This window comes from Varroa jacobsoni, unplaced genomic scaffold, assembly GCF_002532875.2.
Source record: "Varroa jacobsoni isolate VJ856 unplaced genomic scaffold, vjacob_1.0 scaffold_779, whole genome shotgun sequence".
NCBI classification, from domain to species: Eukaryota; Metazoa; Arthropoda; class Arachnida; order Mesostigmata; family Varroidae; genus Varroa; species Varroa jacobsoni.
The window spans coordinates 141,980-154,916 of NW_019213681.1; the positions used below are offsets into that span (position 1 = coordinate 141,980).

General features: G+C 40.0%; 1 protein-coding gene across 9 annotated transcripts; it reads left to right on the plus strand.

The window, feature by feature from the left end:
* The first annotated feature begins 3,812 nt into the window (after positions 1-3,812).
* Positions 3,813-12,670, plus strand: LOC111263640 (uncharacterized). Of its 9 annotated transcripts, none has more exons than XM_086969730.1 (8): positions 3,813-4,247; positions 5,978-6,380; positions 6,749-6,898; positions 7,287-7,538; positions 8,341-8,664; positions 9,303-9,412; positions 9,576-9,783; positions 10,289-12,670. In XM_086969730.1, the coding sequence occupies exons 2-8, from the start codon at positions 6,063-6,065 to the stop codon at positions 10,340-10,342; spliced, it is 1,416 nt and encodes a 471-aa protein (XP_086825856.1). In that variant the 5' UTR covers positions 3,813-4,247; positions 5,978-6,062; the 3' UTR covers positions 10,343-12,670. The 9 variants fall into 9 exon arrangements, with proteins under 9 accessions (XP_086825856.1, XP_086825858.1, XP_022694664.1 ...); XM_086969732.1 differs by having other exon boundaries at positions 3,814-4,247; positions 9,333-9,412; XM_022838929.2 differs by having other exon boundaries at positions 3,815-4,247; positions 9,285-9,412.
* The last annotated feature ends 267 nt before the right edge of the window (positions 12,671-12,937 follow it).

The following is a 12,937-nucleotide window of genomic DNA, read 5'->3' on the forward strand; positions in this document are numbered from 1 at the left end:
TAAAGCCGTAGAGAGGCAACTGATAATACCATTTTGCATGCAGAATGGAGCTAGTGCTGATGATGAATTTCGATGCCGCTGCCGGCTAGACACGGCACAGCTTCAGCCTTCGGCAAAATTCTGTTCAAAGCAATTGGAAGGTATTAGCGCCAACGAGCATAGTAACAGATAAAAATACTTTCTTTCTCCATTTTGCTAGCATGAAAAACTGGTAAAGTAACCTCAATCTAATATAATAATAAATTGCTAATTTCAGTAGTTTGAGTCGTCGGTGATGTGAAGGGGTCCTTAGCCTCATGGTACGGATGTACTCTACCCCACAACTGATGCAAGGAGAAACAAACATGAACGCGTGTTTGTATTGGAAAGACGTTGGGCGTCATGTGTTGATTACAATAATGGCCAGCTAATCCGCATTGTTGCCTCGTGTGCATGAATCAGCAGAGTACACTGATTTGAGCTTTGGCAACTTTCGCCGATTGTGAGCGTAGTTGAACACGATTTAGGCAGACAAGATAGATTTATTTTCTTCCTTTATATACGTATTGTTAAATTGCTCTATTTTGGAAGCTCAATTTTTGTTCATACGTGAGGTACATACTGCAGCAGATATCGCGTATATTATTATTTCGTTATGTAGTCAGCTGTACGGATCTAGCATTGCTTCGACAAATGTACAGTGAACGACCGACTAGCACTGTTGTGTCCGAAAACTTTTTCGAAATAAAATATCTCTGCCAAAAGTCCAATGTACATAGCATAGCATACGGCAGGTACTATTTGTTTGAATAATAATTACGAAAAAATTCTGGATTGTCTTTGCAAAAGATCAGTTAGTAATAGTAATAAAAGTCAGATAATTCTCCTGTATAATAATATACGACTAGTAATATACCACATACGACCGCTCGGTAAATTACGGCTACTAGATAAGCGAATAATCTTGGGGCAGGAAAGAGAAGGATTAATGCATCGCTAACCACTGCTTTGTGCAGAAGCCCTAGCAAACCTTCAGGACGCGTGGCGTCTACTTTATGCAATGGATTTTGGAGCAGACTCTGCGATTGAAAAAGCACCAATAGTTCCGTTGTCTTACGGGTAATGTGTAGGAGCGAAAATAGCCATGCAAATCATTGTATACTTACAAAACCTCACAGCCAAATAAGCTTCCTTCGGAGTCTAACATTCATTATACCCCAGGTGAAAAATACCCCAGGGTCAAAAAATTTTGTGTGTGTCAAGTGCACTCGACTGTCCAGAGCTCCCGAAAGTGGTGGATACGTATTGAGATTTGATTCCCGTATTTTACTGTAGGCATAATCTATCCGCTTCATTTATGTTTACACCTGATACATCGTCATATATCACGAACATATCGTCATCAATACAATTTGATGAAATTACATATTAAGATCAAGTACTAGATAAAATGTAATGTTTGCACTAGTATTAAGCAATATGTCTAAAAGCGCGAAGTACTATATAGCCGAAAATAATATTATCTAGCAGGAGTGTGAGTACTTCCCGACGGGATACAGTGATTTTTTCATTCCTATTCATTTCTGCAAGTTTTTGTAATCAAGCCTTTAAGATTGCACCTTGCTCATATACGGTAGCGGCAATGATCTCTCGTAAACTGGTCAAGTAGTTCAGGAACTTCGCGGGAATTGTCCGTCTCTACCGTGAAGCTAGTAAGATGCTGTGCCAACAAGGCTACTTGCTGACTTATGTGCGTCATATGATTTTAGCGACAATCTTCTAGAGGCAGTTTATCAAAATTTGCATATTAAAAATGTGGATTTTATCATAATCCTGTGTGCTATAGGCCATCTAACGGTCGGCGTAACAGTTTCTCCTTGACAAGTTGATGTTTAGTTCCATACGGCAACGGTTTTGTTACGTGAGCTCGCAAGCACATCAGACTTGTACAGTCCTCTCTGCTCATATCTTGTAAATGTAAATAAATATTAATATTTGTTTCATACAAGAGTTACCAGCTGTGATACGTTTTTAAGCTACAAATGCCGACTTGGTATTTATCGTACAAGGCAAATACTCATTCTATCACTGCAATGTCATTCGAGCAAGACCAACGGTGAATTTTTGTTCCTTTATTATAATCTCCACTTAATCAGACTTGTAGTTTAACAGCAACCCTAGTTTCTCAGCCAGAGGTTTAGCCATTCGCTATATATGAAAAGTCTAAACGACAACTATGGGCGAATAGCAAGGCTCTGGAAAAGCGAGGCGTCAAAACAGCCAACGAGTTCAAGGTGCGAGAAGAGGCGCAAAAAATAAAACGATTCTACTACGATATTACTAGGATGATCCAATCTGTATTTGATATTGTTTTGAGATGGCTGTTAGTGTCCATATAGGAAGCCTTGATGTATTGACTTTTTAAGCTAATACGATGAGTTTTCAAGCCCCTTAAAGCCAAATGCAATTAGGACCTTTTAGTTTTGCTCGTAAAATATTGCTGGGATTTTTTGGAAAGCGTTTGGAAAACTCAAAATAATGTAAATCCATTTCGAGCAAGAAAGGACTTCTTGTTGTCCTGGTGCTAATAGCTGATTACCGCTTAAATTCTCAAAAGGATGCATTGCTAGAGGAAAAAAACTGGGTTTCGTCTGATATCACGAGCAGCAGATGAACACATGCCATAAGACAATATAAAATGCGTTTAAATTGGGAAGTATGCCGGCATATTTCCCAGTCTAAATACACCATCCTAAATATATGTATGTATATTGGTATAGTCCGTGCGGAATGAACGGTTGAATCACCATTTACGAGCATACTGGACAATTAGTCGACGAAATTACACTGAATCTAGCTGAGCCGCAAGACAATTGGATACCTTGAAAATATGTCTTTACATCGAACATATGTTCTATATCTGTATTTGTTTCTATTGGAGTGTTTTTCAGCTGCTACTACAAAAGACAAATCAAATTTGCTTCGTTTGTCCCTTGAGATGCTTCATCATACGTTACAACATATAATTCGAGCTTGATCTAGCGCACATCTGAAGGGTACCTTGAGTCACAACTTAAAAATCTATAGATTTGAAACGGTGTGGTCAACATAAAACCTTTTACATTGTTGCGCTGTTATTTAGAATGAGGTATCTTTAACTCCGCATTGTCAATTGGATCTGGTAGCTTTTAGTTTACGGTCTCAGATAAATATGACAACTGAGTTCTGTTCCTTCAGCATATGTTTTTTCAATATGCTCGGTTATTTCTTGCGCTTGTATGCACTCTTTTTTTGTTTAATGCGCCCTTGTAATAAACGTTTAGCACAGCATGGGAATATTAGGGTTAATCAAAGTATTTTAAATTCTCTCTCTCTCTCTCTCTCTAATCGTGTTTTCGATGCTGTTTGTATCCGTTAGCACATTCTGATCGATTCCAAACGCTCACAAAGTACAACTTTTAGCACTACTTACCAAGTCATGTAATACCGATTCGCAAGAACTTAGAATTTATTAAATTGACACTTTTCATTGAAAATTTGTAGATACATCTCGCCATGTATTATTGAGTTCATGTGAACTTTATTTAATTACGACGTTGACGAGGCACGAAAATCAAGATTGTTGTCTAGCACCAGAAAGTGCCCTATTTATCTTCTTGTGTAAAAAGTCTACCTTTGAGGACTTGTTTTTCATTAGGCAAACTTAACAACGGTATGCCACACTGACCAGACAATAAAGAATTCGAAAACATGACTGCTACACATGTGGTATTCTAATGCGTATTACAATACAACACGCCAGTGGTCGTCTGCTAGTTTGTTGCGATGTTGTTGTTGTTAACAATTTGCTATCATTAAGTGTCTGTGGCATAATCCCGATAAAGATCACCGATCAAAATACTAAGAGACGCAAAAACTGAGTCTAAATCCGAATAGCAAACGGCCTTTTATTCCGAAAAATCGTAACTTCAACATGAAACGGACATGGTGTCGATCTGTGCATGAATACGCGAGTTCAACTGTTTCGTAACAGCATTTATACTCGATGAGCTTTCGAATAGGGAATGCTGTGGCGTAAATGAAGCTGCTGCTGCTGCTGCTGCTGCTGCTGCTGCTGCTGCTGCTGCCACTATCAAGTAATATTGTTCATGTAATACTTTGTCATAGCCTCTTTTTCTGTAACAGCCACAGCCAACCTATAGTCGGACCAATCAGTGCGGACTTTTCCACTGCGCCTACATATCTGCAGTTCTATCTGCATATAGAAGGTATCAAACATAATATCTTTCGCAAACGTCAATAGTACGATAATAGGTGATAGCCTGCAAGGTCGGTATTTATTTTCCGACAATCTAGGAACGCCAGAAGCGTCAAAGCCCTTTCGGCTTGTCTAAAATGAATAATAAAGAAGTAAGTTAGCTGGCCTTTCGGGAAAAAAGCATGAAGAAAAAAGAGCATCTACAAGTGGGAGAAACATCCAGATCTTAAATACAGCTTCAGGGTCGTTTTGTAAATTTCCAAAATACTTTTACGGAATGAAACCGGTTCAACAATCGTTTGCGCCTAAACTGTTGACTACTACCGTCGCCATCATGTTGAATTGTACTCGCAGACGCTAGTGTTTACCATTGCCGGAGGAACTAATCAGCTGTAAATCTTTCCGCCGCTTGACACCCAGCGGACTGTTTCCAAACGATGGCAAAACGCGGTGAAGTGACCCAGGTCTCGAAACCTCAGTAGCTCAGACCCGGGCCAGCGGGTTAGTCAACATTGTTACCGTCTTTGATGTTTCTGTTCAACCCCTACATAAACAGATGCTAATGATTTGTTCGTAACGTAAACGTAATATTGTCATGCACATGCTGTATGCACAAGTGATCTTACAACACCTTTCGAACTCTTTCATGTACTTAGTCAATTAAATGTGCATATCATTATCATCAATGGTGTCCTACCACCTATTTATCTCGTTGACGTAAAATTGTGGGATAAAAGAGTATATGAAGATAGTTTCGATGATAAGTTGCGACTCAAATAATTTTCTTCTTAGGAAATCGTTAAGATTCTGTAAGAAACAATGTCTGGTGGGTATGGCGGACAGAAGGCCGCTAATTTTTGAATATTTGCAGTGTGAGATCGAACGTTGTTGTGTATAATAGAGTGGCCTACGATGTGTACTAATATTGGATGGTAAATGCGGGTCTTCTTCTCATCATTTCCGCCCAATTCTGACAGTACGATCCAGCCATAAGCGATAAACCGGCACACGAAACTATACTGTATTCTAAAGCACTGGACAAGTTCCACAAAGTTTTGAAGTTGCACGTTTGAGGCCCTCCGGTTTACTTGTATTTACCCACTGATGTGACTGTTAACGGTTGTCATAGAGAATCCATTTTTGATCACAGAATCAGTTAGCTCGGTGCAAGGATAGGTCACGGTTGTTATGAGGAGGCCAAGAAAAGCAAGTGTCTCCACGTCTGTTTTTCATCCTCGCATGAATCATGCGGCAGAAATTTTATTGCTTTGTATTGTTACATGCATCAGACCTGAACGCTAACAGCTGTGCACTTTCAGATGGATCTGCTTCTGTCATAGTGTTGAACACTCTATTATTAACTTTAAAAGAGGGTATTTCGCAAGATTCACTTTCGAGCTCGAGATTTCCTCCCGGGAAGCTTTTGAGTGAACGATGTTTCTAGCAGTATAATATTCACCAAATACAAAATTTTGATGCGAAGAACCATTTCCGCCGCTGTGCTTCCAAGATGGAAGTCATATTCATACATCAGTTGACCCGTTTGCCTTTCCATGGCCCCCTATAACTCCTCTTGCTGAAAGCTCGAGCGATAACGTGTGACTAAACAGCCTCAGATTTTAACGAGTACAGGTGAATTTTTTTGTTTAAATTTCTTTTAAAGTGAAGTTGATGTACTTTTTAAAGGTAGCTTAAAACATTTATATTAAAAATATGGTGAACTTTGACGTTTGGACGCAGGAGTCTGACAAACTAATACGGAAGTCTCAAGGTAGCCCGTTTTGCGAATATTTAGAGAAGTGTTGAATTCGTAAATGCTACGGTTATGGCTAATGTGGACGCCCTAGCCAACGCGTCCGAGAGGAGAAAAAACGACAATGACTTGAAGGTCGACAAAAACCAGACGACTAGCAATGACATTGCTGCTACGTACATAAACCCCTGCACCCCTAACGACAAAGTGGGTCGAGAGCATAATGGCGAAGCAAAAAAAATTCGAAGAAGTATCAGCTTTTCTGACACTCCGACAAAGATAAGCCCGAAGAAACATCACGACGGAACCGTCACTGAAAATACAGCACGACAAATTGATTTCGCTGATTCTGGGCAGGATGTTTCGAATGAAAGCAACTCCGCCGAAACAGTAGGTAGAACACTGAGATTTCTCCGTTCTTAGAACAGTAATTAAAACGATAATATAGTTTGTCTTTTGCGGTGGCAATACGCCTAGAAATTTCAATCCTTTGTAGCTTTGCTTACAATGTATACCAATTTGTACTGGCAGACTTCGTAGGTCGCCTCGGAACCAGTGGACTTTGTTTTTGCCAATACAGAGTACCCACTATGTATTTCGCATAAAGCCTCATGTAACAACTTTCGTCTATCTGTGTTAAACGAGCTGTAAGACTCTGTTGTTATGTCTTCACTTGAATTGTCTTGCTAAAAGGTTCGTCCCATTTTAGTGGCTTGCGCGAGCGTCATATAATGCTATACTACTTAATTTTCAAACAGTTACGACATCTTTCAAGGGACGAGGATTCTACGCGACACGGAACTTGTTGTTTTTTGGCTCGGCGGCAAACGATTGCCGATCTGTACCCAGCAATTAAGGTTTCTTCTCCGAATGGAACTGAACGACGTACAAGCAGCGAGTCCAGCTTGGTAAGATATTGTTTATACGATTTCTATGTTGAGGGATTCATTGAGCGGGCTGCCTAGGTGAAACACAGGCGTTCACATACACACATGGGTAAGACCGAGTTATCCATAATAGCTAGCAGCGTATTAATAGATCGAGCAAATGAAATCTAAAAGTAACCACTCATCAGTTTTAGTTAGATACATTTACTGAACAGTTCCATAGTCCGGTTCAGTTCTGTAACTGTGTTAACATATATACAGCATTTAAACACTGCAGTGGATGTGCACGGCTTCTATTGGCGCAGTGTATTGAGTACAGGGGGTATATTCGGACCTGTGATATTTAGGGAAAGTAGCGTTATTCCGTCACATGGTCTCCGCGTACAGATGTTGCTGATCTTCATTGAAGGAAATACGACTTCTGGATATTTTCGAACAGGAGTCGCTTTCGTACGAAAAGCGAAACATCCGGGAGCAGTTTTCGTGTAAATACATACCAAAAGACACTGGTCTTTTAACACCAACGGCGTCGACTGAAACTCTCGTGGGACGACTATGCGAGGCAAGCTGTGTCACACCCACCTTAACACCCCGCTCAACGCAAAAAACGTCGTCATCGGTGAACGGGTCCAACCGAAAAAGACAAATCAGCATAATCCCAGTAAGTTGCATTTTCCCTCCCAAACGATCGCCGACGTGTTTACGTAAGTTCTCAGAGATGTCGCTCTATAGCAGTGGCATCAATTATGAATACGGTAGTGGAAGTTTTACGACGAATGTCAGTTCGAAGTCAATGCTGGTCTGTAGCAGTGTTTTAAATCCGTCGTATGGATTTTAATTTGTCAGCACTCAATTTTGGTTTAGACTACCTCGGAGCACCTGGGGTGTCACAAGGAGATCCCTCTTTCGCGGGCAAACTTAATCTACCCGTAAGTGTTTTGTTAACTTTTTTTTGGAACTTAAGGCACATTAAAAACTCGGCGCATCCATCTAAATTTAGATGGATGCGTCGAGTAGTATCATTAACCATAAGTTACGAGAACCGTAGTGCTACATATGAAATAATAATGTATTAGGCAGTAACAAGGTGTTTTTCTTTTAAATACAGATGGTACTAATGTTACCTGTGTGGAACTTGAGTAATTTAGTAATAATGAAACTGTCTACTAATGCGCCCATAAATCCTAAGGGTTAAGTGGCTAAAAGTCAAAACTACCTATATTGTTTGCTCTTCTCGTAGACACCCGTATAGGCACACTAGAATACGTCGTATCACGGACGAAAACTAGTCGCTGTTAACAAGGTCCATTCAAATGTAATAGTCGGTGAGACGCTTCTTATGAGATTTACTGGTAGTCTACTTTTTGCAGTGTGTACTGTTCTCCTGAAAAACTGATCTTAGTAAATTTTCGAATGAATTTGGCACCTGGTCACGCGATTGTTGCCCTGTTTCTTTGTTCTAGAGAATAATTGCTACGTCGCCCGCGGTCCCGGTCGCAAAAGGGCCTGAATTAGTTGTCATTTTTCGCAAAATGGGCACAGACCTTCCAAAACGACTAGCCAAGAACGAAAGGGCTCTTAGTGCTAGGAAAAATTCCCTTGGCGAATTCGGTGTTTTGAAGCCTACCGTGCAAGAAAGCTTTGACGCAGGATTTATTCAAGCGTACAAGCTGATCGCGCAATGCATTGACCAAGCTTCGCTTATGCACCGCTCGATCGATGACGATCAACATGAGAAGCATCTGACGGCCAGTTCTATTAACGAAGTTCTCAAAAGTGACCACACGGTACGTTATAAGTTAAAAAGATTCGATTTTATATTAAACAGCCTGCTTTTTAAGTTTGATGCAAATGATCGCAATGTTGAAAATTGTTATCTTTGATTGCAAGTGACTCGACACTGATTTTACAGCTGGATAGAGCCTGAAAATGAAATTACGTGTTGGACAAACTCTAGTTGGAAGAGTTAGGACACGCTGTTTTGAATCCTACCGTTCACGTATACTGTAATGGATAATATATATCATGAAATAAAAAAAACGGCTCTATGGAAACACATTTTAAATGTTGGAGCTCTCAGGACATCTCAAAGCTTTGTAAAGAGCTCGATTATTGGGCGATTTGCGATGCAGAAGGTTAAAATGATCGCACGCTACTATTGCGCAACTGAACAGTATATAACCTCGGGCATTCGACTAAAAACCTTTGCCCACAGTGCCCTGCCGCTCAACAACTCGCGCCACAAACAAGAGGAGTATCTCCTGTCTCTTCATGATGACGTTTTTTCATAGCATATAGTTGTACAAGCCCTTGCTTATATACGTACGGCACAATGCTCTGCATTCTAGTAATTTATATGCGGGTATTTTTGAATAATAAAAATGTGTCGGTGCTCGATGATCTGAAGGGAGAGTTTATTCAACAGATACTGGAAAACGTTTTGACCCCCCTAAAGGAAATACTTGATGATCCCGAAGCTGATGGAGTTGAGTTAGCCTTAGACACGGTGGAAGCTGCCATGAGTGAAGCTAGCAGGTAAGCATTTTCAATACAGATGTCCAGCCCGCTTTCCCTTTCTGTTTATTTCTATGTTTAGCTATGTCGTTAGTGTCGAACTTATGATGATGATGGTGATGACGAATGTGTGGTGCTGGTATGTTCGGTAATGTGTGCTCTGCTGTCGACTGTGCACGCCCAGGGGTACATACGTTGAAGCAAGAGACGAACCTAACGACCCACTTTTCGAACGACGTGCTCGGCCAAGCCTTTGGGAACTTGAACGGCAGTTTCGACGTGGTGCCAAAGACGCTTATAACCAGATTATTGTAGAAGCATTTAACGATGAAGCAGAACTTGATCTGAAAGAATTGGTGGACAATATTTGCGAACTTGTCAGCATCTATCAGGTGAAAAATTACATGGCAGTGTTACTAACATTTTAATTCAAATCTGCATTGGCCACAAAGTAGAGCCCCGGTATCCTATACAGCTTTAAGTTAACTAGCCATTATCTGCGGATAGACACTGAACAGAATCCAGTTGGAGTAGGGAGTCTATCAGGGCCTATGAACCTTGTGAATAAGTAGACACATGCGCCAGACAGTTAAAAGTCAACTTCACTAGGACGGACCTAGTGAAGTTAACTAGGCTGCGCATGGCAAATGTCTACAAAGCGAACTCTTGGAAACAAACCAGGTAGCATACAATGGCGTTACTATATGCATGCATATACGTTCACTGTCTTAGGGACGGAGGTAGTAGAAACAATAGTACGCTCATATTTTTATATGCGAAGTGTTTATACACTATTAATGCTCTATATAAATCCCAGATGAGACATCGTAGCTAATAGCATGCATACAATCGAACTACGCGTAGGCAATGTCTAACACGCGAGTTCTTCTTTTATAGATGGGAGTCAAAAGGCTGCTGGAGTCGAACGTAACCTGCCAGATCAAACTTTGATCAATTAATAGCATTACTTAGAAATGGCGATCTTCGGCAAACGCGACAGCTTCAACGTTTTTCCTTTACGCACACTTCCTGTCTTTGTTTCGCAGAAGTTAGATCGGGTCAAATTGTGTTAATGATAAGACCAAGACAAGAGAAATGAACAAAGAGAGCATCTGCAATTATTGTATTATAAGATCGCAAGTGAGCACAAAACGGATACTAAGTAACTTACGTCACTAAGAGAACAATGATTAGTAATTTACACCCAAACAAATGCTCAGTAGAAAGTACAAAGCCGGCCGGGTATCGTCAAGCAGGACCTTCATGACACACGCAGTAGGTCGACAGAAAAATTCGATATTTACCGAATTAGATTGAATATACATTTGTTTCTGGGCATTAAATATCTTTATTTATCTTAGCTATATACTATGTCAAACATTTTCTAATATGAATCTTATTACTTTACCTAACAAACCAGCTCAATTATCCAATTAATCATCACGAATCTCAACAAGGATAGCTAAGTGCTAAGTAAACCTATGATTCTTTGCCTGTTTTTCGCGTGTCCTTGACCAAGGACAACTTTTCGTTGAACAGTTCCTGATTTTTGCTGTTACTGTTGATTATGATAATGATGTTTTTTTGTTGTTCTCGTCCTATTGATTTACATGGGTCCCGAGACCATTTAAAGAGTCGAGCATAATTCTACTAAATAACTTGGATGAAAAACAGAACAGGATATAGCTAAATGAAGCAAGATCTGCTTTTATATAGCAAATCGGAAAGAATATTTAAACTAATTGCAAAAGATTTCAATTATACATGTTTATAAGACGACCTTTATTATCGATACAGATGGGTACAATTCCGCTTTTAATCAACAACCTACGTTTGTGTGAATCGTACATATAACACGCTTGGTTACTACCACACACTCAGTAAATAAATGCTTTTCTATTTCGAAATTGACCGTACACCATCGCAATAGACACGGTTTCAAGTGGCAATAGTTGGGCTTACGGACCCAAACTCTAAAATTTGATGAATCTCTCCTCAAACGAACAGGTCCCATTTGTTTTGTCTGACAAATCGTTCCAAGTCAGGCAAATAATGTCAGTTTCAATTTGTAGGGTTTAACTTTCTTTTGCGTGGGCTACGGTAAGTATCGCTTTATGCTATTTTGTCTAAAACAACGCCCCATTTTCGTGCAGCTTAGTTAATCGGTTTCCTTTTTTTATTGACGAAATAATTTGTTTTGGGGCTCCTAAGGTCAGCAAAAAATTACCGTTTTAGGCGGGTAACACAGCCATGATGCCTTGACGTGAAGCTATCTTTACTTTAAATTATTATAAAAATACAAAGTCCCTAATCAAAAAAACTCAAATAGGACACTATGTACCTAAAAGCTTGCTCGTCCTAAATAGATCTACTAGTATCGACTCTTTTTAGCGGTTTTCGAAAACAAAGGTATAGCAATGTATCGTATAGGGCCTTGATTGATAAGCAACAGTATTATGCCAGCAGAGCCACGTCTGAGCGCAAGAAAAAAACAATTTACGTTCAGCGTTGTCGAAGTGTTTAGAATTATTATCCAAAACAAATGGCACAGAATTTCCTTATAGGCTTCTGTTGCGCTCAAGTTGGCGGCCGCTGACAGAGGTGAACGCTTGACGCTAACGTCGGGAGAGCAATTCTCGTTCTTTTTTCCTAGTTTTGACAAAGGACTCAGGATAACTACTTCGCTTAGGAAACTTCACGCTGCCTTAAAAATCTATGTTTTCGATTCTTCAAAGTCAAATCAGCTTTCACATTCACAATAGCTAATACTTGCAGATTCAGTTTATATTTACTATTTTAAATCCGTAATAAGAAAAGAAGGAAGGCCATAGTTTTCCCTTTTGTTTCTCCTGTTGGCTGACAAGAGGTGTTCATAGGTATGATTGAACAGGAAACAAGTTATATTGGACATTCGTTACGCCATCATTGACAATAAACGTAGTAAGCGTATTTAGTTAGTTTATGCTTGATGAAATTCGTCAGCTGTGATTGTCTGATTTTACTGGCGTTGGACGGTGCCCATCTTAAACGACCGTCGCCATACTCCTATTCAAACTAAATATCAAAGAGGGCGCTTGTGCCACTCAGGATCCAAATGGTGTCCTAAGCGAATCCTTGACCGACGCAAAAATCTTTTATGCTGTAAAAAATTTGTCCCGACAATCTAATTAATGTGCATATGTTAGGTATGGAATAATACGATGATCTGAGTGCCATAGTATGCGCTGCAGATACACGTCCGATTATTAAATAAAGAAAATTTTTTAAGGTAATAATTAAGGAAGGCAATTTTCTTTCAAGGCCGAATTCGGTCCCTTTTTGTCAAGCTACGATCCGTAAACATATTGCATTACCGTAACTAGACCGCCTCAGACAGTTACCTACCGCATATATAAGGCTCGACGAAGCGTCCGTGTTGAGTCCTAAGCCGATTTGTTTTCATCTAGAGTGTTCTTGCAACTGTCGTTTGACGTGATGACATCCGCTCACGTCCAACAGGGTCTGGCTAGCTTACACGTTTTTATTACTGTTATTCTCCAGGTTTTG

Excerpts from the sequence above, each read along its gene's own strand:
- LOC111263640 (XM_022838929.2), top strand. The coding sequence starts at position 6,063 with ATGGCTAATGTGGACGCCCTAGCCAACGCGTCCGAGAGGAGAAAAAAC. Across the intron at positions 7,539-8,340 it reads GACAAATCAGCATAATCCCA|AGAATAATTGCTACGTCGCC; the intron begins GTAAGTTGCATT and ends TCTTTGTTCTAG. Across the intron at positions 9,413-9,575 it reads GCCATGAGTGAAGCTAGCAG|GGGTACATACGTTGAAGCAA; the intron begins GTAAGCATTTTC and ends GTGCACGCCCAG.